The sequence below is a fragment of the Eulemur rufifrons genome, chromosome 16, assembly GCF_041146395.1.
Source record: "Eulemur rufifrons isolate Redbay chromosome 16, OSU_ERuf_1, whole genome shotgun sequence".
NCBI classification, from domain to species: Eukaryota; Metazoa; Chordata; class Mammalia; order Primates; family Lemuridae; genus Eulemur; species Eulemur rufifrons.
This window is the reverse complement of record NC_090998.1, coordinates 24,582,094-24,608,466: the sequence shown is the minus strand read 5'-3', so window position 1 is coordinate 24,608,466 and position 26,373 is coordinate 24,582,094. Positions and strand designations below refer to the sequence as shown.

The following is a 26,373-nucleotide window of genomic DNA, read 5'->3' as shown; positions in this document are numbered from 1 at the left end:
TATAGCAGGTTAGGACTTGGACTTACGTTTTGGGAAGACACTATTCAATCCATTACAGATGATAAGGTTTGCAGGATCAGTACTAAGAAGTTGCTGGCCAATTCTGAAGAAATATAGATAGATGTTGCTAAGTACTAGTTTTATGGTAAGAGGAGACAAAAGACCTTAAAAATGAACTATATGTAAGAATAAATGTAAGCACTATTTTCAATTAGGAGACCATATCAATTTTAATCACTCATCTTTATTGATAAAATAGGCTCCTATGCAGTACATACTCTCAGACATAAATTTAAGGTTCTGTTGCACAACAAAAAAAATACAGGATGGAAAACAAAGTAAATGTCTTTAACACTGAGATCTTAAAATTATATCCAAGCAAAAAAACCAAGAATAAATAACTTACTTATTTACAAAAATAATTATTTATCAAGTAATGTTTTATAATAGAGCTGCCTCAATGAATTGCCTCAGACTTAATCTCAATTGTGTAGCTTATTTTCAGTAATTCTTACCTGGGATAAAAACTATTTGAATGAATGTGTCATTAAATTAAGGGATACTTTCCAAAAAACCAATAGAAAAGTTTAAAAATAAAAACTGTCATTTATTTATAAAATATCAATTAAGGCCTCTGAATGAGAAAAGAAATCTACTTAATGTTTGGGCCATTAGCCCTTTTCAATCAGCCCCATCCACCCCATTCACTCCAAACTTAAGATAGAAAAATTCTGAAGTGAAAAGTAGTTTTGAATTTTACCAATATATGAAATTATACATAAAAATTACCATGTGAAGTAATATTTTGTAACAAATTATATATTCAAAAGTGGAATTTTCTATCTGTGCTAATTTTAATATATATTTATTATAAATAAGTGTAATATATTTAATTATATTTGATACTCTTTTATTCTATAATCCCCACAACATAAGAAAAATTTAGCTTTCAATTGATGTTAAAGCACATTTCTGTATCTGGCGGTCTTTAAAAAAATTTACATACTGTATATTTGATTTTTTTTTTAAAAAAGAAAACACTTCTAAATCAACAGATTTTTCTCCCTCTTTCAACTGAAAGGTTATAAGAAAAATCTTACAGGTTATGAGGACAAGATGGAGCTTAAAAATAGATCTGGAATTTTTTTTTTAATTTTAATTTACTTTTTCTGTACCTCAAGAGTAATTACTTAAAAAAAAGCGTTCTATGAGCCGGAGGAATTCCCAATTTTCTTTGAAATTACCATACCTATCTTGCTATATCAAACATTTCAACTCTGTTAGCTAAATAAACTACATAATATCCTTAAAGATCAACCAGAGAAGAGAAAAAAATCTCATCTTCGTTACTGAATTAGAACCAAAACTTATTCTTTCAAAAGAGTAGTTTAACCTACCAAATGTCTATTATAAGATCTTCTTTCTTAGAAAGTAGTATTCCTTCTCTTTCATTCCTGAAATAATATTTCATATACATAAGCAAGTTGTGGACAATTGTTAGCTAGGTATCAGTTAAGGTAAATTAGCTAAAATTAAATTACTTCTTTTATATATGCTGCATATAAAACATTCATACAGCCTTTAAAACTGAATTTTCTTTGACAAAAATTTAAGCTAATGGAAAAGTAGACAGGCAATCACTAAAGCTGAAGTCTCATGGTACATAAGCTATCTGTTAACTTTGACACCAAACAGGAAGGATAAAATTTAATATGAAAATCTATTCACAAAACAGTGGCAAAAATTTGTTTTTTTAAACTGAGATAAGTCTATGAATCCCCAAACATTTATTGGGAATATTCAATTTATTTAAGTATTATCCAGAAAGCCAGCAGCACTGCTGAAAGCTCTTGTATGTTCAGCAGTCACTGCGAAAGCCTTTCTATTTGTTCGCCAATTAACAATGGCTCAGTTTCTACTTTTCAATTATGTTTGGAATAAAGTCTAAGACCATTAACTATGCATTTTTTGTTGCTATCTCATAGCCAGTGCACTGTACACATTATAGAGAAAAAAAATAAAGGGTTGATATTGAGTTTTCTGTTTATTTATTCACTCATTCATTCACTTACAGGCCAGTCCTAGTGACCATTTGGACCATTTAAGACTTGGAAGTTCTTCAGCTCTTCCTCAGACTCAGGTCACTATTGGTCACTAATGCTGATAAAGAGGTACTTTCCGATGCATCATCTTTCCTAAGGTTCAAAAATGATTCTCGAGTTATTTGAAGGATCTCCCTCAAGCCTCTGTTTTCTTGCTGTAAGAAGGCAAGCAAAAACAAAGATGCAGTCACCATCTACAAAGTAGCTACAAGAATACAAACATACACATACACACATTTTTTTTAGAGACAGGGTCTTGTTCTGTCACCAAGGCTAGAGCACGGTGGCATGATCATAGCTCACTGCAGCCTTACAGCCTTGAACTTTTGGGCTCCAGTGATCCTCCTGCCTCAGCCTCCCAAGTAGCTGGGACTAAAGGCATGCACCAACACACCCAGATGACTTTTTGTTTTTTGTAGCAAGGAAGTCCTGGCTATGTTGCTCAGGCTGGTCTCAAGTTCCTGGCCTCAAGTGATCCTCCCACCTTGGCCTCCCAAAGTGCTGCGATTTCAGGTGTGAGCCACTGCACCCGGCCCAAACATATATTAAGAAAAACCAAACATATAACGGTATAACAAATAAAAAACAAGTTCTATAATTGGCATAAATGTACTAAATGATACATATAGTTAACGCGAATATAAAGAACACTTTTAAAGAGACAGGAATAATATGTTCAGTATCTTCCACCACTACAAAGTGTTCTTATGTAAGCAGCTATAATTACAGATAGACACTCAGAAATTGCCTTATTTTATCATCACATTAGAGATGAATAACATCTCTCTATATATTTATATAGACTCCTAAAGCCAGTGAATAATAAATACCCTGGGAGTAGAACCTCTTAGTACTTTTATTGCTTTCCATTATAGAATGGAATGCAGGACAAGCCATCTGGTTTGCTTCTCTCACTGGAATTTGAGAGCAGTAGGGTTGGCAAAGTAGATGTTATTTTTCAAGAAAGAAAATGACTAAATCTGACTTTGTAAATAACTTTGCCTTTCTCCCCCCCTATAGATTAGTTACTGTAAGAAACTTATAGACATTTAAAAATAAACTGTCAGCCAGATGCAGTGGCTCACACCTGTAGTCCCAGCACTTTAGGAGGCTGAGGCTGGAGGACTGTTTGATGCCAAGAGTTCAAGACCAGCCTGGGCAACATAGTGAGACTCCACTCTCTACAATAAGAAAAATCAGCTGGGCATGGGTGGTGTACATCTGTACTCCTAGCTACTCAGGAGGCTGAAGCAGGAGGATTGCTTTAGCCCAGGAGTTCAAGGCTGCAGTGAGTTATGATCAAGACTCCTGTCTCTAAAAAGTAAAAATTTTTAAAAAAGATAAAAATAACCTCTCATAATTTATTCTCTACTACTTTGTCTTCAGTGGCACCTAAATTTCAATGGTATAAAGCAGGGATTAGCAAACTATGGCTTGGCCTGAGGACTGTTTTTGTAAATTAAATTTTATTGGAACATAGCCAAACCTAAATGGCTGGTTTTCAATTACAATGGCAAAGCTGACTAGGTGTAAACAGTTTAGTTTGAAAAGTCTAAATATTTACTCTCTGGCCTTTACTGAAAAAGTTTGCCAACTCCTGTTATATGACTGGGAGAACACTTATGCTCAGAGAATTAATTTTTGGCCCTCTATGACCAATTTCCCCACCAAGATTTCAAAATGAAGTTTAAGAGTATAAAAGTCTCTTCTATTGATTTGAATTATTCAATAATCACATGTACTTTTGCTACCACAAAATAAAGGACAGATAAAGGCTTTTACAGTTCCCAGGAAAATAAGAGTGCCCTCCGAATATCTGTTGATTAAAAAAATTTCCCTGCATCATCATAATCTCTAATAGAATGAACAATTTTTTTAAAGTTACTCAATTGAAGAAGTATATTCACCTAGTGAGATAAGATAGGATTAAAAATCAATGTTCTCAATTACTAGTGTAAGTTAGTGATTATCCTAGATTCCTGCATTACTATATAAATGGTCTTGTATCATACACCCATATAACCAGCATCCAGAAGAAAAAGAACATCAGTACCCCAGAAAAGTGATATATATATATATATATATATACACACACACACGCACACACACATACATATTTAAAAATGTGATATGTTTTCTGGTGTAAATCTTTGTATGGACAGTTTTCACCTATATTTGGAATTTAAAACTTACTTCAAGTTGAAATATCCGTTCTTGTTCCTTGCAACCCTGCTGCTCATCAATTTCAATGGCTTTCCTCATTACTGCTGCCATTTCAGTTATCTGGTCAACATGTGCTTGCAGTTCCTAAAAAAAAGAAATGGGAGTTGGAAATCAGTGAAATACTTTATTATTTTTATTTTTGGATCCTCTCCTTTTTATAAAATCTGCAGTGCCACTTAATACAAATGTAATTTATCAAGCAGATATTCACAATAAAGTTGGTTGACCATAAATGTGCTTTTAAAATCAGATTTGTTAGGACTAGAATTAAAACTAAGCAGCACAATAGCACAATATAACTAAATCTAGCAGCACGAAAAGTATTCATAGTTCACATTGTTCTCAACACCATGATCAACTTTTTCTTTTTTGCGCCTACATATATACTGTTGGTCAAAGTAATGGGAAGGATAAAAATTGTTGACATTCAATCTTTTTTCCTCCCTGAAGTCTTCATAATTTACCAATCTTTTTTATATTATCCATGCCTGTAAACTGATCTCAATCCAATCTTTAATGTTTTCTAGATCATACACCTCCTTGAAAATGGAACTGTATCTTATTTATACCTGCCTATTATTTAGTGTATGTACATAATAAATCTCAAGTAAAATGAATAGAATTCTGTTTTTAAGTATTAAAATATTAAATGGCCATCTTTGTGAACTGATGAAAATATAATTTCAGTATAATATAGACATCCATATATTTTAGACACAAGTAGCCCAAATTCTTCCATTCTCAATCCCTTATTTTTTGCATATTTATACTGTGCCAGGCACTGTGTTAGGCAACAGGAATACGAAGCCTATTAAGATATGTTCCGTGATCTGAAGGAGCTTATAGTTTAGTGAAAGAGACAGACAAAAAAGGTTTAAAGTCAATACAAACTTGAGAATCATCATTTTCTTAATAAATAGCTTCTATAGATCATTATTCACTGGCTATTTAGTATTATTTTATTACATTAAGGCCACAACTTAAATATAAAAGCGAATAACTCCCTCCCCAAACACTAAGTCCTGTAAATAGTTATACTTTTTCTCTGTAAAAAAGATTTGAACAGAACCCCCCAAATCCCACAGAACTAGTAAACTGGAAGAAATGATAGAGAAAAAAATAGGAACATCTTTGGCAAATCACATTTAATAACTTCTTAGCCAACAAAAATGCAGGTCCTTATATTATCTTAATGGGACAACCTATACTAGTACTCAGGAAGAAGGTACAACAAAAGACTAATCTGCACTGTGCGACGTATTTTCAGAAATTAACAATTCAGTCCCTGAATTGCACTTAATGACATTGTCGATGCTCAATAGTCACATGTGGCTAGTGACTTCCACATTGTACAGCACAGATAAAGAACATTTCCATCATTTCAGAAAGTTCTATTGGACAGCCCTGGGTTAGATTATAGTAGCAAGAATAGTATCAAGACAAATATTTGTCATATTCTGCAAGAGTTAAAAAACCATTAAAATCCTTCCTATTATAAAGGGTGCATAATGATTAAAAGCAAGTAAGTACAGGTAACTGCAGCAGCGAATTGAATAAGGATAATAAGTAAGAATTTTGAATACCAACAACTTTCTCAATTTATGATTTGGTCAGTCCTACTGCACTGACATAGGCTAAAAACTACAAAGCAAGCATTTCTTTGCCTTTAAAACAGAAGAAAAAAAGACACTAATAACTTTTTCAAGACAGAGTCTTCCAACAAGATCATCACAGGAAGAACCCCAATACTTCAAACAGAATAGTATTTTTATAGGCCCAGTTAACGGATCACTGAACTATAAAATCTTTAGAGAAGCATCACAGACCTTTTAATGGGCACAAGAAGCAAGACTTGTGCTTTGAAAACTGTCTTGAAGGGAAGAAGTGTCACCAACATAACCCTTGGACTGTTTTGAAATGCCTTTAATTTCTAACTTTTGTCTAGGTTTATTCCTACTTTACTCAATACAGACCTGCCACAACTGAGTTAAAAAAAAAAAAAAAAGACAGTTAAGACACAATGGAGGGAGTACCACTAAATCCTTATATCTAAACAAAGACATTTTTATTTGTGAACTTAAACTAAAGGACTACAAACCATCAAAAATCTGAATTAAAACATTTCACTTAATACTTTGACCAAAATTTTTATGAAATCAGGTTAAAATTAATGTCAAGAAAATATCTTTGATGTCCAGAAAGAGAATGACTGTTTTGCAGCAACAAAAACTGTAGCAACACCTAACAAGAGCAAATAAATGAAAAGCTGGGCTAAATAATCTTTAAAACCTACAAATATCTAATAGGCTGTGTATGAGACAATGCAGAGAATTAATGACAGATTTAAAGTTTATACACTGAACAGCATGGCTATCAAAGGTACAGCATTCTTTGATTTCATTTATTTTCTGATCTAATGTGGGAGGGAATTTCAATGTAAAAGAACTTTTTAAATGGACACCCCCCTTCCATCCACACCCCAAAAGTTGACTGTTTATTTAGTGTACATTCTGATTTGCTTCCAAGTGCCTCCTCTCCAGTCCATGTTGAGGTGCTTCAAGGATGTGTCGAGATGCATCAAGGAAGAATCCTTCGGAGTTGTTACGATGTACCATGTCAATCTGTAGTACAGAGTCATTATAATGTTAATACGGATATTATCCGTAATTTAAAAACTGAATGAGTGTTAGTTCATGCGTGTTAGCCAACTGTTTAAAATGTTTGTTTTTTTAAGATTTCCAAAAAGGCATCTGTTCAAAAATATGTAAAAATACATATTTGAATGAAAATATGTATTTTCCATTTATTTTTAAATGTGTGCTCAAAAACTTCCAGGTGAGGGCAAAATTCTGTATTACCATGGTCTCAAAAGGGTCTCTTATTCCGAAATGCTGCTATGTGTAACTCTATTTGTTACCCCTAAACATGCTATAGAATTATTTTTGTGTTTAGGGATATCAGAGCACTAGTACCTAAATACATCCCAGAATCCCATACTTTTGTGGCTTTGTAAGTTTCTCTGCTCACCTGCTTCTGCTTGTTGAGCCCCCTGTAATTAATTCAAGGTTGGATTTAGATGGATTTTCTTCCTTTTCTTGACACTTTTCCAGACTTTCCTCATGAGAACTAATAGTTTCCTCTAGTATTCCAGCAACAATTCATATCTCTATTTTAGGATTCATCACACCCTACCTTACATTAGATAGTTATATTTGTGTCTGTAGCTCCCATTACACTGCAAGCTCATATGGTAATGTAACTTATTCATTCATTCATCTTATTATTTCCCATAATTAACCCAGTGCAAGTGTTAATTGAGTCGAAGTATCTCCTTTTTGGGAAAAATCAAAATCACAAACATTAATATGTATTAGTTAGAATTAATAACAAGTAACTGAATAGTCATTTTATGGAAGGCAAGGCTCATCAGCACTTAGATAAAGAATTCAATCTACATAATGAAAAAGGATGGTTTATAGCTATCTTAGGAAATGTTTAACTTTGCTAATTAATAAACCAGCTCTGATAAAATCTAATGTGTTGCAAAAAACATTTGCTTCTGTCATAGTTGCTACCAGATAGGACTAACAAGCTGCAGTATTATCCTAAGCATTTTTTGTCTTAGTATTCTTTCCTTTAGATCTTCAAAATTTTATTTTTTTAGATTATAAAATATGTTAACCTTTTGGAATTTCTCAAGATTACATTTATCTTACCAATAATTTGAATAAGCCAATTCCTCTTTGTACTTTTAAAAACACTCTTAGTTATACCTTTAAATTCAAAGGATTTTATAATGGTCTCATTAACAATAGATATTTTCCATCTTCGAAAGATTGCCACTTAAATATTCCTGAATTTCCATTTGGTTAGGAGATGAATAACATAATCAAATAATGTTAAACCCAAATTTATTAATTTATTATTTTACTAGTTGACACAAAAAGGTACTTATTTTAAGTTCCCTAATATATAAAGTTGTCATGCAAAGAGCTATTTACTAGGTATTTAATTCTAAGAGAATTAATAATAGTTTTAGACCTAAATGTACAAAACTGGAAGAAATATTTTAAAAAAATCTAAATTCTTTCAATAATTGAGAAAGATAAAAAAGTCTTATAACAATCACTATTTCTTAAATAATATTAGTAATAACTAATAATAGTTAGCTCACCATTATCCAATACAGATAATGGCCTAGTTATTACAATCTAGTATAATATTTTTATTTCACACCAGGAGTTAAAATTCAGTCTGAAATAAAATATAAATAAGAAAAGATTATTCCACTTGTCTTCATAGCAGTTGCCAGCACATACGGGGACATACCAAAGGGAACAGACACAGGGATGACAATAAGTAAGATGAATAGCAGGAAAAACACTAATTTCTAACCACTTCCACTTTGTCTCTAAAAATTATGCCAATTGGTATGCAATATGTAGAGGGGAGGGGAGCAAAATTTTAGTATGTTGGTTCTTTTCTTCTTAACCCCATGGTTTTTCCATTATAATCAGGATCATTTATAGTCTGAATTAGCCTCATTCAGAATATAGACTTAAGAAAAACAAATCTACACTAAGCTGCTTTCAGATTTAAAAAGAAGTTTTCAGCATTTCAATTTTTCTTTTTGTAACAGAAGTCAATATACAAATTTATTGGATATATTTCTTAAAAGCAGATAACCTTATAAAAATAATTTTGAATTGAACACTTACCTTTATTTCCAAACTAAAGTTTATTTTTGAATATATGCATTAAAGTTACTAAGAAACAATGGGAATTAAAAGAGTAAATCAAACAGAAAATGTTACATATTAAGCAACGAAAAAATAAGGAAGAGCAAAAATGTCAATTTAAAAGATGAAACAATCAACATCATGTTAAAATGGCATTACTAGATACTTGTGATTTGTTTTTTAAATCTGAACACAACCATTCGTCCCTCTTTACCATTTCAAGTCACATTTATAGAATGGATTACCTTGGAGTGCTGTTCTTTTAACTTCATTATTATACCCGGGTCATCTTTTTTGCTAGCCATTAGCAATCTAAACATTTGTTCTCGATACTTGCTCATTATAAGTTCCAAGGCAGACTGATGTTCTTCCAGGGATGTACGCAATTCTATCAAGAATAACAGTGTATTTTATTCAAACTTGAGTTAAAGGGACACAAACTATTCTCTTCCATATTATATTTATCAAAAAAAGCAACTAATAGGACATTTTCAAAAGAAAACATGATGCGTAAAAATCTAGCCATATAATAATAAAAGGCATCAAATGAAGTCCCCTATTTTTTTTTGTTTTTTTTTTGAGACAGAGTCTCGCTTTGTTGCCTGGGCTAGAGTGAGTGCCGTGGTGTCAGCCTAGCTCACAGCAACCTCAAACTCCTGGGCTTAAGCAATCCTGCCTCAGCCTCCTGAGTAGGTGGCACTACAGGCATGTGCCACCATGCCCAGCTAATTTTTTCTATATATACTTTTAGTTGGCCATATAATTTTTTTCTATTTTTAGTAGAGACGGGGTCTCACTCTTGCTCAGGCTGGTCTCGAACTCCTGACCTCGAGCGATCCACCCGCCTCGGCCTCCCAGAGTGCTAGGATTACAGGCGTGAGCCACCGCGCCCGGCCTAAGTTTTTTAAATGACCATTTTAACTTGTATTTTTGAGAATCATTTCAACAAACATATACTGAACAGCAACTAAATATCAGACAATGTTCTCTATATTAAGAATACAAAAAGACCATAGAGCTCAGTGTCTAGAGGAGAAAACAAATACATGGTAAATACAGAGTGGAGCACTACTCAAATACATTTAAGAAAAGTCTATGGGGAGAAACTGGTAGAAGCTTCACACAACTGTAGTATTGAAATGAACTTGAATTCCTTCAGTTGAAAAATGAAGGAATGGGCAGTCTAAGCAGGGAGGCATGAGAGTGGATGATGTGTTTAGGAACTGGTTTGGGATGGCAAGAGCAAAGGGTTTCAGGTGAAAAGAGCTGTGGTAAGAAGTTAGAAAAGAAGGCTAAAAATTGACTTTGAGGATCCTTGCATAAGGAAATAAGGATATAATGAAAGTTCTTAAGCAAAAGAATAACATGATCAGCTTTATTTCTGAAAAATCAATCTGATGCTTGTGTTGAAGATGGACTGGAGGGGAAAAAGAGGCTGGGATCGGGGAGATCAGTGAGCACAGTTCAGGCAGGAGACTGTGAACACCTAAGCCTGGGGTCCAGTGCAGTAGAACTGCAGAGAATGAAGCTATTTCATAGATAACAACAACGGCGTAAACTGGATATTGAAGGCGAGAATCTAAGAGGATGTCATGCAAGGCAGACGTTCATATACAGAACAGGATAAAGAGCAATAAATATGACTTAGCTATATGGACTAGAAATGGGATTAATGTCAAAAAGTAACTTTAGTTGGCTGTTTTCCCATTTTTGAAAATATTAATTGGTCCCAAATCAACAGTACAATTGCAGATTAAAGTTCTCTTTTCATTTGCCATACATATTAATACATAGTAGTAGTAATAGGTTTTGCCTTTATTCTCTTGTTGTAATTCTCTGATTTGTCTGTTTTCTTGCTGGATTCCCATGACTAATGTGGACCGTGGCCGATGTCTTGCGACTTCATTAAGTTCTTGAATTTCTTCCTGATACTAATGAAAAAAAAATTTTTAAGTGGGGAGAAAATATTTTCAAATATCTATCTGATACATAAATATACATATCTGATATAGAAATAAAAATAAATAAGTAAATATCACATAAGTGTCTAGTATCCAGAATATATAAAGAACTCTTAGAACTCAATAAAAAGAAAATAACCCAATTAAAAATTGGGAAACGATTTGAATAGACAGTTCTCTAAAGAAAATATGCAAATGCTTGATAAACACATGAAAAGGTGCTTAACATCATTAGTTATTAGGGAAATGCAATTAAATACAACAAGATACCACTTCACTATCACTAGGACAATTATAATCAAAAAGGGTGAAACGATCGCTTGAGCCTAGGAGTTCCAGGCTGCAGTGAGCTATGATTGTGCCACTGCATTCCAGCGTGGGCAACGGAGCATGACTGTTATGGCTCCTTTGAGAAACAATCTGGCAGATCCCCAAAAAGTTAAACATAGAGTTATTACATATACCTAGGGTATATACTCCTAGGTATATACCCAAGAAAACTGAAAACATGTCCACACAGAAACTTGTACACAAGTATTCATAGCAGCATTATTCTTAGCAGCCCAAAAGTGGAACAATTCAAACACCTGTCAACTGATGAATGGATAAACAGTATGCTGTACCCTTGCAATGCAATATTATTTGGCAAAAAACAGAAATGAAGTACTGATACATGCTTCAACATAGCTGAACCTTAAAAATATGTTAAGAAGCCAACCACAAAAAGCCATGTTATATCACTCCATTCATACAATATATATAAAATAGGGAGAGAAATCTGTAGAGACAGAAAGATTAGTGGTGTCAGTGACTGGGAGAAGGGGAAACTAGGATGAAACTGCTAACGGGGGTGATGAAAATTTTCCGGAATTAGATAGTGGTTATGGTTGTATAACCCGTGAATATACTAAAATGGAATGAATTGTATTAACATGTACCCTTTAAAAGGGTGAATTTTACAGCATGTGAATATTTCAATAATAATAGAACATGTGCAAAATATATACAAAAAGTTTTGCATTTAAAAATGAGAATCTAATTTTATTTTATTTATTTATTTTTTTTTTGAGACAGAGTCTCACTCTGTTGCCCAGGCTAGAGTGAGTGCCGTGGCGTCAGCCTAGCTCACAGCAACCTCAAACTCCTGAGCTCAAGGGATCCTCCTGTCTCAGCCTCCCAAGTAGCTGGGACTACAGGCATGCACCACCATGCCCGGCTAATTTTTTCTATGTGTATTTTTAGCTGTCCATATAATTTCTTTCTATTTTTAGTAGAGATGGGGTCTCGCTCTTGCTCAGGCTGGTCTCGAACTCCTGAGCTCAAACGATCCGCCCACCTCGGCCTCCCAGAGTGCTAGGATTACAGGCGTGAGCCACCGCGCCCGGCCGAGAATCTAATTTTAAAATAGCATTCATTTATTTTCAAGGCATTCTTATGAGACACTTAGTAATGCATTCGTTATAATACTCCTGGTTCTTAATTTTAAGATGTCAAATTCCTTTTTTCACAACTCAATATTAGGTATATGTTTATTGGAGTGCTTGAGTCCAGCTGGACAATTAGGGATGGAAGTAATCTGTTGCAAAACACAGTTGCAAAACAAAATAAGTAAATTTGCTCCACTGTTTCCAGTAGCTTTGCTAAAAGCATTATCCCAGGGTTGCTTCCTTGTATAAAATGAATGAGTTTCAAGAAAGTTGGCTGTGAATATACATTTTTCCCCCTCTGATTTCCATCATAATATCAGTTATTTTATAACTCTCTTAAAAGAGCTGAAAATTTTTATCAGAGTTTAAAATGGTAGCTAAACTAATGGCCCACTGGAAGATTCCATCATATAACAGGAAGGACAGCAAGAAGTGAAGCCCTTTTAATTTCTTCTTTAATTGGCAGCATTAAAAGAAAACCGAGGTAGCAAGTGTAAGTGCAGTAACTGCACAGGGTGTAAACTAGATATTGCCTTGCATCATTTTTAAAAGCTATTTTTTTTTATTTCAGCATATTATGGGGGTACAAAAGTTTAGGTTATGTATATTGCCCTTACCCCCTATTTTGTTGTTAAATAGCATCACCAAGTACTTTTATAAAGAAAAACATGAACATTTCTACATTACATAAGACAGAGCAAAATGTGTGTCAATATAAGTATGGTCTTTGTCAAATGTATTCAGTCTTAACAAATTCTTTTATTTTCTAAACTCTATTGTGCAACTCTGTCAGAAAAATAAGTTATCAAATCTGTAAGTTTTAGAGTATATGTACATATATATGTCACCTGAACATGACAAATTTAAACAAAACTGAACCACATAAGTCAAGCTATTTTAAAATTTTAGAGAACATTGAAAAAAATTAGACCAACTAGGCAGCAATTTATGATTGTCAGTGACTGCTTTTGTTAATGGAATCAACAAGAAAGAAAAATCAAACCTGCTTCATGGCTTCTACTCGCTTGTTGAGAGCTGTGGTTTGCTCAATCAGAGATTCTGCTGCATCGTCGTGATCTCTCAATCTTTCAACAAGAGCTTTAGCATCAGCAAGTGCCTTCTCAATTGTGCAAGTCATTTCTAAAGGAATATCTATAATCAAAATTAAAATCAAGACTCTAAGTCAGCATGTCACCTTATTTTAGTTTCATGTTCACACAAATATGTTTCTTAAGCCACATTTGTTACATTGGCCTAGGGAGGAAAAAAACATCTAAGAACACCTTGTGGTTTTGCTTCCGTTAGGACAGCACAAGCTTTAAAGTGAATTATAATGTTTCAGAAAAATTAGAATACAAATGATTTGAAGACATAACTAGAATGTATCTAAAACATCCTGAATTTATGGCAGGAAAAAGGCACATAGCCAATGAAAACAATGTTCTATTACACAGAAATTATGTCCTTCATGAGGGTGCTCCCTATCTTGTCAATTTTTGAGCAAGGTCACTTTGTTCACTGGTCTGTATTCTGGGGTCAATGATTGTAAAAACTCTTCCTAGCCTCTGCTTGGTGAGGTTACTTAAGACACTGTTCACAAACACTACTGACCAGCCAAAGTGGCCTCTATGTGTCATGGTCAAAGTCTCAACCTCAAGTCTCAACATGTCTAAGTCAAAGTCTCAACCTCTTCTTAGAGGACCTTCTGCTTCTTATATATAGTTGCATATTATATAATCTTAACTCTTGTACTTTCCTTAGTAAAGTGCAAAAAAAAAAGTTTTGACTTAGAACTTTGGCCATTATGGGAAACTTTTGATATGTTAAAATCAGCAAGTAGTATGTTCAAGAGGAGATAAACAAAATTAGGAGACAAAACATGAAAAAGTCAATAGTTAGCTTTTTTTTTTTTTTTTTTTTTAAGAGATAGGGTCTTGTTCTATCTCCCAGGTTGGAGTGCAGTGGTCTGATCAGAGCTAACTGTAACCTCCAATTTCCAGCGTCAAGCAATCCTTCTGTCTCAGCCTCCCAAGCAGTGGGACTACAGATGCATGCCACTATGCCCAGCTAATTTTTAAATTTTTTTTTAAGATGGAGTCTCACTATGTTGCCCAGCTGGTCTTAAACTCCTGGCCTCAAGTGATCCTCCCACCTCAGCCTTCCAAAGTGCTGGGATTATACATGTGAGCCACCACGCTGGCTTGCTTCTTGAATTGGTAATGTGGAAGCCTCAAACAAAATTTTAATTTTAAAAGTCTCTTTCAAAAACTTTATAATCTTCTGAAACTTATCCTTCTTGAATTTTTTTCTCTTTCTACTAAGTTTTACCCAGCCTTCTATATGAGCCACCCTTTCTTCAAGGCTTTCTTAAAAAATAAAATCACACTATAAATTACTAGGCCAGAAGTTAGGTCTACAGAAGTTACACTGAAACTCTGGTATAGATCCAAGTCAAGGGCCATATGGAAGGATTTCCATCAACTTTAGGAAGACAGAACTTTGCTACAGAATTCATGATTTTGTTAAATAAATACTACTATCCTGGACTACAGATCTAATGCAGCAAGGGAGAAAGAGAAGATTTAAATAACTCAATTGAATAAAATTAAAAAAAAACACATCAGGCAATTTCAGAAGATTTTCATTTACGGTTATATTTAAGAAAGATTAAAAATTATCAATTAAAAAAACAGACTTTAAAAAATGTTCAAATAGCATTCTTGGTTATATCCAACAGCTGAAGCAAAGGGTATATTGTCCTGTTATAAACAAGTATACAGTCAAATAAGAAGATTTAATTAAAGTAAATTAAAATTAAAACTGCCAATTTAGAAAATATCTAGTATATGACTAGATATTTCCAGAGAGCTCTAAGAAGTAAATAAGTTGGAAATCAGTAAAATTTCTGGGTCTTCAGATGAAACAACCAAAAGATTTGTCTTCTAAGATCTGAGAAATTTAAATAAAGGTACTTGAAAGTATGACAAGCAAAAAGGCCATTAAAGGAACCAATGTCCTACACTTGCTAAAACACAAAAGAACAACTATCTAAAATCTAGCCAAAGATGCTGCTTGGAGGGAGAGATTGGCATACAATAATGCCCCGTACTTTCCCTAAACTTCCAAGGGGAATTATCTAAAATTGTAGATGGATAATAATACAACTTTCTTATTTACATAGGTGTTACCATATCTCCCTTTGATCCCACTACTATAGAACACTAGATCCTTCAGAGTAAAATTTTAAAGTTGTCTGTAAAGCAAAAAGGAAGGAAGGGAGGGAGGGATGAAGGGAAAAGAAAAAAGAAAAGAAAGGAAAAGAAAGTAGGGTAAGTCGACCTATGATAAGTAAAACATAAAAATCAGAAATAATATTAGTCTTAAAGTAAAAATAAATGGTTGTAACAGATCGTGAAACAAAATAATAAAAGACAAAGTCATAGAAATCTCTAATCACATCCTAAGTTCCAATCTGTAAATGACATCATTGGGACCACTACCAGAAGAATACTTCTTTATGTGCTAAAATACAACATCTACAAATTTAATAGATAGAATCTGTTTCCAAATAAAATGCACTAAGGTTCCTACATATGATCAGATAGCTGATCTAGCTATGAAAATACCTATACTCTGTATAATTCAAGAAAAAAAAAAAAAAGCTAAGCTTCCAGAATCCTCTGGGCAAAAGAATCCATGGACATAGATAGATTCATTGGAATAGAGCCCTCAGTGTAGACAGCATAGTCTTCCTAGATAATCATAAATATTTCTTTTTGGAGTATGAAAACGGTACACTGTGTTCTGGGAGTATTAACACGACACTGAAAACCCCCTGCCTATTAAACCTTACATGTTAATTCAGTGGCTAAGGCTTTAAAACTTAAAAACATCAATTGAATTAGTCAAAGCATCTTCAGGGCTTATACTAGGCCTTTAAACCTGATGTTACCATAAGGAGTAAATGCCATAGTAAACCACTCAAATTTTCTACCAGTTGAGTAATTATGAAATATTGTTACTTTCTCCTTTTCATATTATCATCCACTTATGTAACACTCTTAATACAGCAACTTTTACCTACTGAAAGAAAAATCTCACAATCGTATTTCCACAGTTCAAGAAGTATCCAAGCCCAAAACAAAACTTTTGAATTCTCTAGTACCAAATCCTGACTTTAGGGTTTGTTAATAGGTTTTATATTAAAAATAAAAAGTGACGATACCAGACTTGATACGCAATAGGTACTTCATTCACTCTGATAAAACTCAATTTCTTACCAAAAGTCAAACTGATCAAATTACTTGATTGCGGTCCTCTAACACAGAGGAACTCACTAAAATAAAAGTAAATATATACACTAATAGCTGGTATGCTTTTAAATAATAATTCACTTCTCTGAAACGCTGTAAAGAAAAGAGGTTCTTCAGACATTCTTTAAAAACAGATACATTAACTGCTTGATGCTACCCAACATAACTGCTATCATAAAGGCAGAAACACAGTAGGTGGAAACACTATGCAAGCTATTAATAGTATACCATACTATAGATACTACAGAAATACTTTAAAGTACATTGTTATAAACAGATTGGTTTGACTAAAAGTCCTTATGCAAGGGCCTCATATATAAAATAACAAATCCACAGAGAAGTTCAAAAATTCCATTACAGACACACAAAATCTGGCCTGTCAAATTCTAAAAGAAACACGAGATGATCAAATTGTTAACATCCATGTTGATAAAAACTGACACAATCAGACTGGGTATTTAATAGCACCAGATAAAACCTCAGATACCAAAAACTCCATGAAACATCTCATTCAAGTAGGGAAAAAATGGCCAAAATATTAAACATGGATGAGAAAATTTATCTGGGGTAGCAGAGGATTTGGCTCATTTCATGTCTCATTTGTAAATTAATTAATCTGGAAAAATTATAAAGGTGAAGGAAGGAGTAAAATCATTTCTAAAGAACTTTTTGAATATATACAAGTGGATTTAATATGCTTGCCTCTCTCTATGGTTTAGGAATACATAACATTCTTACATATATAAGTAAATATTAGTAAATATACTAATGATAGTATGAATGAAATGTATGAATTTCAAGTATGCAACACTTTGTTTCTTTCTAAGAAACTGAATTGTCTCATCATTCTCAGTCCTCAGGGAACCCCAAGCGAGACAAATCCAAGGAGATCTAACACACGTTATAATCAAATTTTTGAAAACTAAAGACAAAAACGAAATCTTGGAAACAGCCAGACAAAAAATGACATATTACTGATAGATAACCACCAATTTGAATGATTATAGATTTCTTATCAGAAATGAAGGCCAGTAGAAAGTGGAACACTTTTAAAGTGCTGAAAGAACTGTCAACCCAAATTTTTGCTATATCGAGAAAATGCTCTTTATATATGAAGGTAAAATAAAAACCATTCTCAGATGAGGAAAAAAGTAATTCATTTTTGGTAAACTTGTTCTAAAGGAAATTCTTCAGATAGAAGCAAATTGGTATCAGAAGGAAATTTACAGCATCAGGAATGAGGGAGGAGAAACAGAAATTGTGAATATCTAGGTAAATATTCTCTTTAGTTCTTTAAAATATGTAACATTTGAAAACAAGAATTGTAATTTTTTCTGTTAAGATTTTTAATTCATGTAGATGTAATATATGACTACAACATAAAGGGGGAGAGTAAATGGATATATATAATGATAAGATTTCTACATTTCACTTGAAGTTGTAAAAATATCAATTGTAACTAGACTGTAAAAAATTTACATATATTGTAATTCTTAAAAAACCCCCTAAAATAACTGTACAGAGTTAATAGTCAAAAAATCACAATAGACGAATTAAAATGAATTTAAAAGTACAGAGATAATAGTCAAAAGACCACAAATAGCCCAATTAATCCCAAAATACCCCAAAAGAAAAAAAGGTGGAACAAAGGAACAAAATACTGAGGGAACAAACAGAAAACAAATGATGTTAGACCTAAACCCAAACACGTTAATAATTTCACTAAATGTATATGTTCTCAACACACAGATTAAGATGGATTATGACAATTAAAAAAGAGGACCCAACTACATGTCATCTGTATGAAACTTACTTCAAAAATGATATACGTAGGGTAATAGTAAAAGGATAAAAAAGTATACACACACACACACACACACACTATATAAATACTAATCAAAAGAAAGCCAGACTGCTAATAACCTCATGAAAGCACACTCATTATAATTAGTCATCAGGGAAATGTAATTCATAACCACAATGAGATATACTTACTAAGATGGCTATAATAAAAAAAGACACATAAAAAGTGTTGGCTAGGACATGGAGAATCTGGAACCTTCGTAACTGCTAGTGGGAATGTAATATGGTACAGCTACTTTGGAAAACAGTCTGGCAGTTCCCCAAAAGCGTAAACATACCATCCAGCAAATTCCACTCCTAAGTACACACCAAGAAAATGAAAACAAGTCGATGCAAAAACTGTATGTGAATGTCTGTACCAACATTATTCACAATGGCCAAGAAGCAGAATTAACCCAAATGTCCATCAACTGATGAATGAATAAATACGGTCTCTTCATATAGTGGAATATTTAGCGAAAAAAGTCGGGGGAGGGGATGATGTCCTGACACATGCTACAACATGGACAAAAATTGAAAAAATTATGTGAAGTGAAAGAAGGCAATCACAAAATGCTAACATATTATATGATTCCATTTATATGAAATGTCCAAAAGAAGCAAACCCATATAGGCTGAAAGTAGATTAATGGATACCCAGGCCTGGGGGTTGGGAAGTGGTAGGGGGAATGGAAAGTGAACACAGGATTCCTTTTTGGGAAGATAAAAATGTTCTAAAATTGATTTTGGTGACGGTTGAACAAGTCTACGAATATACTAAAAACCAACAAATTGTACACTTCAAATGTGGGAATAGTATGGTATGTGAATTACGTATCTCAGCAAAGGTGTTATATTAAAAAAAAAGAACTAGAGTGGCTATATAAATATTAGACAAAGTAAACTTTAGGGAAAAGAAAATTATCAGCGACAGAGGAGCATTATATAATGATAAAAAGGTCAATTCACCAAGACAACATAAAAATCCTAAATGTATATACACCTAACTAGAGACCTTCCAAATGCATGAAACAAAAACTGAAAGAATTGAAAGGATTAATAGGCATGATTAATAGGCATATTCACACTTACTGCAGAAAACTTCAACACTCCTTTCTCAGTAATCAACAAAACTCGTACACAAAAAATCAGCAAGGGTAAAGACAAAAATGAACATCATCAACTAAGTGGCTAGAATTGTTATCTATTAAAAACAACAACAGCAGGGTACCCATTATTTTTAAGTGCACATGGGATGGTCACTATGAGAGACCATATCCTGTGTCACAAACCAAACCTTAACAAATTTAAAAGAATCATACAAATTATGTCCTCTGACTATAATGAAATTAAATTAAAATAAAAGAGATAACAAGAAAATCTCCAAACATTTGGAAGTTAACACTCTTCTAAATAACCCATAAGTCAACAAGGAAGTCTCTGGAAATTAGAAGATATTTTGATCTAAATAAACATGTAAGATATCAAAGATTTTGGCATGTATGTAAATCAGTACTTTGAAGGAAATGTATAGCATTAAATGCTTATATTAGAAAATCAGAAAGATCTCAAATCAATTATCTAAGTCTCAACCTTTAGAAACTAGGAAAAGAGCAAAATAAACCCAAAGTAAAGAGAAGGAATTAAAGAGCAGAAATCAATGGAACTGAAAAGAAGAAAGTAACAGAAGAAAAACCAATGAAATCTAAAGCCAATTCTTTGAAAAGATCAATAAAGCTGGAAAACCTCCAGCAAAATTAATGAAGAAAAAAAGGAGAGAAGAAATAAATTACCAATGTCAGAAAAGAAAGAAGGGACATCACTGCAGACCTTTAAGTCATTCAAAGAATAAGTGAATACAATAATAAATTCCATACATACGAATTGGATAATTTAGATGAAATGAACTAATTTCTCAAAAACCACAAACTACATTACATTAATTAAGTTGCACAAGATGAAATAGATAACTATTAATAGACCTATAACTAATAGTTATTGGAGTTATATAACAATTAAAATCCAATAATTATAATAGCCTTTTATTAAGAAATTGAATTTATAATTAAAAATCTTCAGACCCAGATGGCTTCAATGGCAAATTGTACTATACATTTAAAGAAGAAATAACATCATTATTGCACAATCTCTTCAAGAAAATAGAAGAAAAGGAAATACTTGTACATCCCAACTCACAAAATGATGGTAGCATTTACTGACACCAAAATCAGACAAAGATAGTATATAAAAAAAGAAAATCACAGACCAATATCACTCATGAACATAAATGTAAAAAATCCTAAAGAAAATATTAACTCAAATTCAGCAACATGTAAAAAGAATACTACACTATATGACCAACTGGTGTTTATTCCAGAATTCAAGGCTGTCTCAATATTCAAAGATCAATCAATGTAATCCACTAAAGAAGAAAATCACTTGATCATACCAACTGGTGCATTAGAAAAAATTCAACACACTTTCATAATAGAAATTTTCTGCAAACTAGCACTAGAAAGGGATTTCCTCAAACTGAGAAAGGGCATTTCCAAAAGACCTACAGCAATGAGGAAAGGATGACCCCAGCCACCCGTCCTATTCAATATACTAGTGCAATAAGGCTAGAAAAAGGAAAAAAATGGCATACCGATTGGAAAAGAAGAAATAAAAACGCCCTCATTCACAACCAACATTGTCTATATAGAAAATCTCAAAGTATCCAGAAAAGAACTCCTAGAACTAATACCTGGTTTTAGCAATGTCACAAGATACAAGCAACAAGAATAAATCATTTTTCTACATAGTAGCAATGAACCAACCACTGGAAACCAAAAAAAAATTTTTTAAAACCCACATATTTAAAAATAGCTTAAAAATAAAAAAAGAGGCCGGGCGCGGTGGCTCACGCCTGTAATCCTAGCACTCTGGGAGGCCGAGGTGGGCGGATCGTTTGAGCTCAGGAGTTCGAGACCAGCCTGAGCAAGAGCGAGACCCCATCTCTACTAAAAATAGAAAGAAATTATATGGACAGCTAAAAATATGTAGAAAAAATTAGCCGGGCATGGTGGTGCGTGCCTGTAGTCCCAGCTACTCGGGAGGCTGAGACAGGAGGATCCCTTGAGCTCAGGAGTTTGAGGTTGCTGTGAGCTAGGCTGACGCCACGGCACTCACTCTAGCCTGGGCAACAGAGAGAGACTCTGTCTCAAAAAAAAAAAAAAATAAAAAAAAAATAAATAAAATAAAAAAAGAAATTCTTGGGTATATATGAAACAAAACACATGCAGGATCTGCATGATGATAACTACAAAATGCTAATGAAAAAAAATGAAAGAGGACCTAAGTAAATGGAGAAACATATTGTGTTAAGATGTCAGTTTTCCACAACTGTTCTGCAGATTTAATGCAATATCCAATCAAAACCCCAGCAGAGGCCAAGCATGGTGGCTCATGCCCTAATCCAAGCGCTTTGGGAGTTGTATCTAGAATACCTAAAAATCTCTCAAAACTACAAACAAGAAAATAATCCAATTAAGAAAGGAAGAAAAGACCTTAGCACTTAACCAAAAAGATATATAGATAGCAAATAAGGACATGAAAAGATGTTCAACATTATTAGCTATTAGAGAAATGCAATAAAAACTATGATGCGAATGAGATCCACCACAGCCCTATTAAAATGGCCATTTCATCTTGGCACACGAGGCAGCTTGTAAGTCTCATAAAATAGCTATTTATCTTTTTCTACATCAATACCACATTGCCTCAAATGTAATAGCTGTAAAATAAATTCTTTTTTTTTTTTCCCACCCCTCCCTAAAATAAATTCTTGCTATCTGATATGGCAAGTTTTCTTTTTCAAAATTGCTTTACCTATTCTTTGCCTTCTCTCCAACCTAATTCAATCCAAATGAATCTCTAGAGTACTCTAGAGTAAAATCAAACTGCCAGGTAATACTTTCAATTAATTCAAACTGTTCATAGCTTTCTGAATTTGAGGAATGCTACCTTATACTGTCATTTGCACAAGAGAACAAGTGTTATTCCCATTTTACCAATGAGGAAATAGACTCAAAGATTCCAAATATAAAGTGCCAAATGACAGTGCTATGAAGCAAGGAAAGAGCCAAGCTAATACCAGAAATAGAACTTCTGATCCCTAGTCTAGTGTTCTATTCTTGAACCAACCTGGATCCCCAGGGCCCTGTGTTTGCTTTTTACCTATATGAAAACCACATCGATCTCCTTAGGTGGAAAAACAAAGCAAATTTTCTGATCCTTCCCCACAAATGGAACTTACAAGATATTATAAAATTTCATTTCAAGCCAGCCATAGAAAAATGAGAATGTATATGAAGAGAAAATTTTAAAAATAACAAAATTTCAAATATATTTCCAGATAATAAAAGCCTGACATTCATTTTAATTAGGCATCACAGTTAATTATAAAATCAATGAATGTTTACTGACTAGCTTCTTAAAATTGTAATTAACATCCACTTTAAAAAACATTCTCTTTCCAGATTGCATAATGAAATACTACTGTCAAAATGAACTACATTTAAAATTTGTTATGTAACTATAAAAACATCTATTCAGGGAAAGGAATTATAAACTGCAGGTAATTCAAAGCATAATTTTATTAGCACTTCAGAAAAACAGTTGACACAGTTTCTAAAAATTTGCATGTTCATTTCCTGCATGTGAAACCACAGAAAAGTTTAAAATATTTTATAACATGCATTTACTTTGTCACCTTTTTTTGCAAATCATTGTGCTTTCTCCTTTTTTTGGCTAGTAAGTGGAGTGGGAGGAAGATTGTTTTCCAAACTCTCTAACAAGTTTCAAATTTTTAAAAATAGACTCTAGTAAAAAAGAAATATTCCAAATCTATCTGCCTATTTTTAGTGCATGTCTTAACTAGCCACGATAGACTTACATTATTTTCTATAGGTAGGTCCAAATTACAAGTGAATTTTTTTAAGGTGGGTTTTTTTTTTTTTTTTTGGTTTTTTTCTTTTCTGCATTAGCCACATCCTCGCCCACTTTACCACCCAAAGACATTTGCAGTCAGACTCCTGGCAGAAGGCTCAGAACATTCTGCTGCAGATCAGAGAAACCACCACCCACTCAAGACACCAATGGCCAGCTGTTTACTTTCAGATTTTAGTTAAGAAAAATTTAAAGAAATTGAAGTCTCTCTTCTGTTTCCCTTATCTAAAAATCCAGTATTCTTCCAGCTGGGCCTACACAGAAATATTGTGAATACTGATATACCACAGCTATGTCTTTAAATGTCAACAATCTAATTTAAAATTTTTTATTGTTCAGGCAGGTGTCTCTAATGTTAAATAGTATAGTTAATATTAACTGAAACATATGGAAATGGAAAAATAAAAAGGCATAGTTAAGGCATATGACTTAAGTCCCATAAGTCATAGAAATTTATAATCTTAAGAGATCAAGAAACACATAAATTACATATAAAAATAAGCATCTTAGGCATGCATATCACTATATTTGAAAGCACAGATTTTTCACTGTCCTTGAAAATGGTGGAATGAATACATGTTTGGAGCTTAATGAAGAAGTTTTCTGAAGAAAATAAATTTTTAAAGTTGGAAGGAAGAGAATTTGGAAGTAAGGACGCTGGAGGATTTTTTAAAAATTACATGTTTCCTTAGAATTGTGGCTAAATATACATTACATATACATATGTTCAAACAGTTATGACAATTCAAGAAGGAACTAACAATTTAAACCAGTTACTTCTAACCTGTGGGTCAAGGAGTCAGTGGAAGAGTTGCATGAATGCACATACACCAAGCATTCTCTGCAGTCTAAAACATTTCTCTCACACACATCCCGCTATTTTTCAAATATAAACAGATATTAGTTAGAAGATAACGGGATTTCTGGTTTTAAAAAAACAGATACTAGTATGATGAAATACAATATCATTTAAAAACATAGCAGGTTTTTTGTTTTTTTTTTGCCATTATGCCTAATTTCAATCAACAAATGCTAAAAGCATAATTATTTGTGTGTTAGAAGTGCAGGGTTCCTCATATTCAAAACAAGCCAGAATCCTTTAAGCTAATACACAAAGTTCCTTCTGGCTCTAAAATTATGATTTTAAGGGAATGAGAACTCCTATGGTGAATTCTTTATAAGTATTACACTATAAATACGTATACATACGTATATATAAATAATGCTTGCTATGTGTCAAGCATTGAACTAGCTTTTGTTTCAACAATAAGTAAGAAATGATTCCAGACTCAAGTTCAAATTCGCAAGAGAGAAAGATACAAGAACAGATAATACAACCTAATAAATACTGCAGAACTGTTTCAGGCGCTTTGGAGCACAGCGGTATCAATGTCTCCTGGGGGAGTCTGAGAAAACAATGATTTATGAATTGGGTGTTGACAGGTGGAAAAAGAGAGGAAGAAGAGTATGCATTCTAGACAGGTGGTACAGCACACACAAAGGTATACGGAGTTGTGAAAGTGTATGGCATGTTTGGGGAAACAGCTAGTAGTCTGGTATGGTTGGATATTAAAGTATTTGGAGGGAAAACAAGATGAGACTAAAAAGGTAAAATGGATTGGGATAGACTGTAAAAGGTCCTGAACCATGTGCTTAACAATTAGTTTTTGATTATGTCAGCAATACGTTACTAAAAAGTTTAAGGAAAAGAGAGATATAAACAGATATGTATTCCAGAATAACTCTAGGGAAGTGATGGTGGGGAAACCAGTTTGAGAGTGGGAGGCAACTGCAATAATTCTGTCGAAAAAAGAAGAAATAATACAGTGCAGTGTGAGTGGAAATGCAGAACCAAGGATGATTCCTAGGTTTCTAGTTTCGATAGGACAGATACTGATAACGTTATCAGAGATGGGATACAGAAGAAAGGCAGGAAAAAGAACCAGAAAAAGAGCAACACCGCTTGGAGAGCAGTTTCGGGAAAGAGGGAATGATTATCTTTGTCAAATGCTGAGGAGGTACACTGAAAAGGATACCCCTCCCAATAGCGAGCTCCCAGGTGGGTAAGGCAAGGAGAAAACACACGGAAGGAGTGTCCACAGGGTTAGGGCCAAGGCTTTTCATTAAACTTTCCGCACCTCAGTTCCGGAAAGAGGAGCTCAGCGCTGAGGACCGGGAGAGGAAATCCGGCTCCCAGAAGCTGAGAGCCCACGGAGGGAAGCGGCTACGGCTGGGCGCCGATAGTTCAAGAGATGCAAAGCACCGGAGCGGCCCAGGCGAAGGAAGAAGCTTCGACTCGCCTACACCCGCTCCCGTCCATTCCACTTACTCCGCTCTCAATCCCTCGCAGCTGTCAACTGTAGCGATTAAGACTCAAAGCCTCTACCAACCGGGACCTATGTGTTCAAGGGAAGAGACTCCGCGACCTATTCGGCCTCTTCAGCGAGCAGACGCATAACCAGACAGAAACAGCACACAAGCTGCTGAGGAGCCAGCGGGGCTCAGCCCCGCCACTGGCCCGGGAGTAAACCTCCACTGACCGCCTCCGACCAGCGCTCCCGGAGCGCTCCAGCCTCGCGAGATTTCCTTTCTTGCGTTACCGTAGGGCAGAGCCGACCACTCGCTGATTTGCGCGAGAGGTAGGGGCGGGACCCTCCTTGGTCCCTCCCTCTTTATCCACACCCAGGCTGTCGTTCGGCCTCTCGCAAAGTCTCGCGAGTTTTTCCGAGGGAAACTGGCCTGGGTGGAGAGACCGAGAAGGGGAGACCGGGTGGGTG

The 26,373-nt window shown here is 34.1% G+C and overlaps 1 protein-coding gene across 6 annotated transcripts; it reads right to left on the bottom strand.

Moving 5' to 3' along the window:
- Positions 1-25,982, bottom strand: FGFR1OP2 (FGFR1 oncogene partner 2). Of its 6 annotated transcripts, XM_069490309.1 has the most exons (8): positions 25,735-25,799; positions 13,456-13,604; positions 10,878-10,995; positions 9,310-9,452; positions 6,833-6,946; positions 4,296-4,409; positions 2,073-2,257; positions 1-103 (listed from the first exon to the last, which is right to left on the bottom strand). In XM_069490309.1, exons 2-7 carry the CDS (start codon positions 13,588-13,590, stop codon positions 2,120-2,122), a joined length of 762 nt encoding a protein of 253 aa, XP_069346410.1. In that variant the 5' UTR covers positions 13,591-13,604; positions 25,735-25,799; the 3' UTR covers positions 1-103; positions 2,073-2,119. The 6 variants fall into 6 exon arrangements, with proteins under 6 accessions (XP_069346410.1, XP_069346409.1, XP_069346408.1 ...); XM_069490308.1 differs by lacking the exons at positions 1-103; positions 25,735-25,799 and adding an exon at positions 25,926-25,982 and having other exon boundaries at positions 1,747-2,257; XM_069490307.1 differs by lacking the exon at positions 1-103 and having other exon boundaries at positions 1,747-2,257.
- Positions 25,983-26,373: the final 391 nt, after the last annotated feature.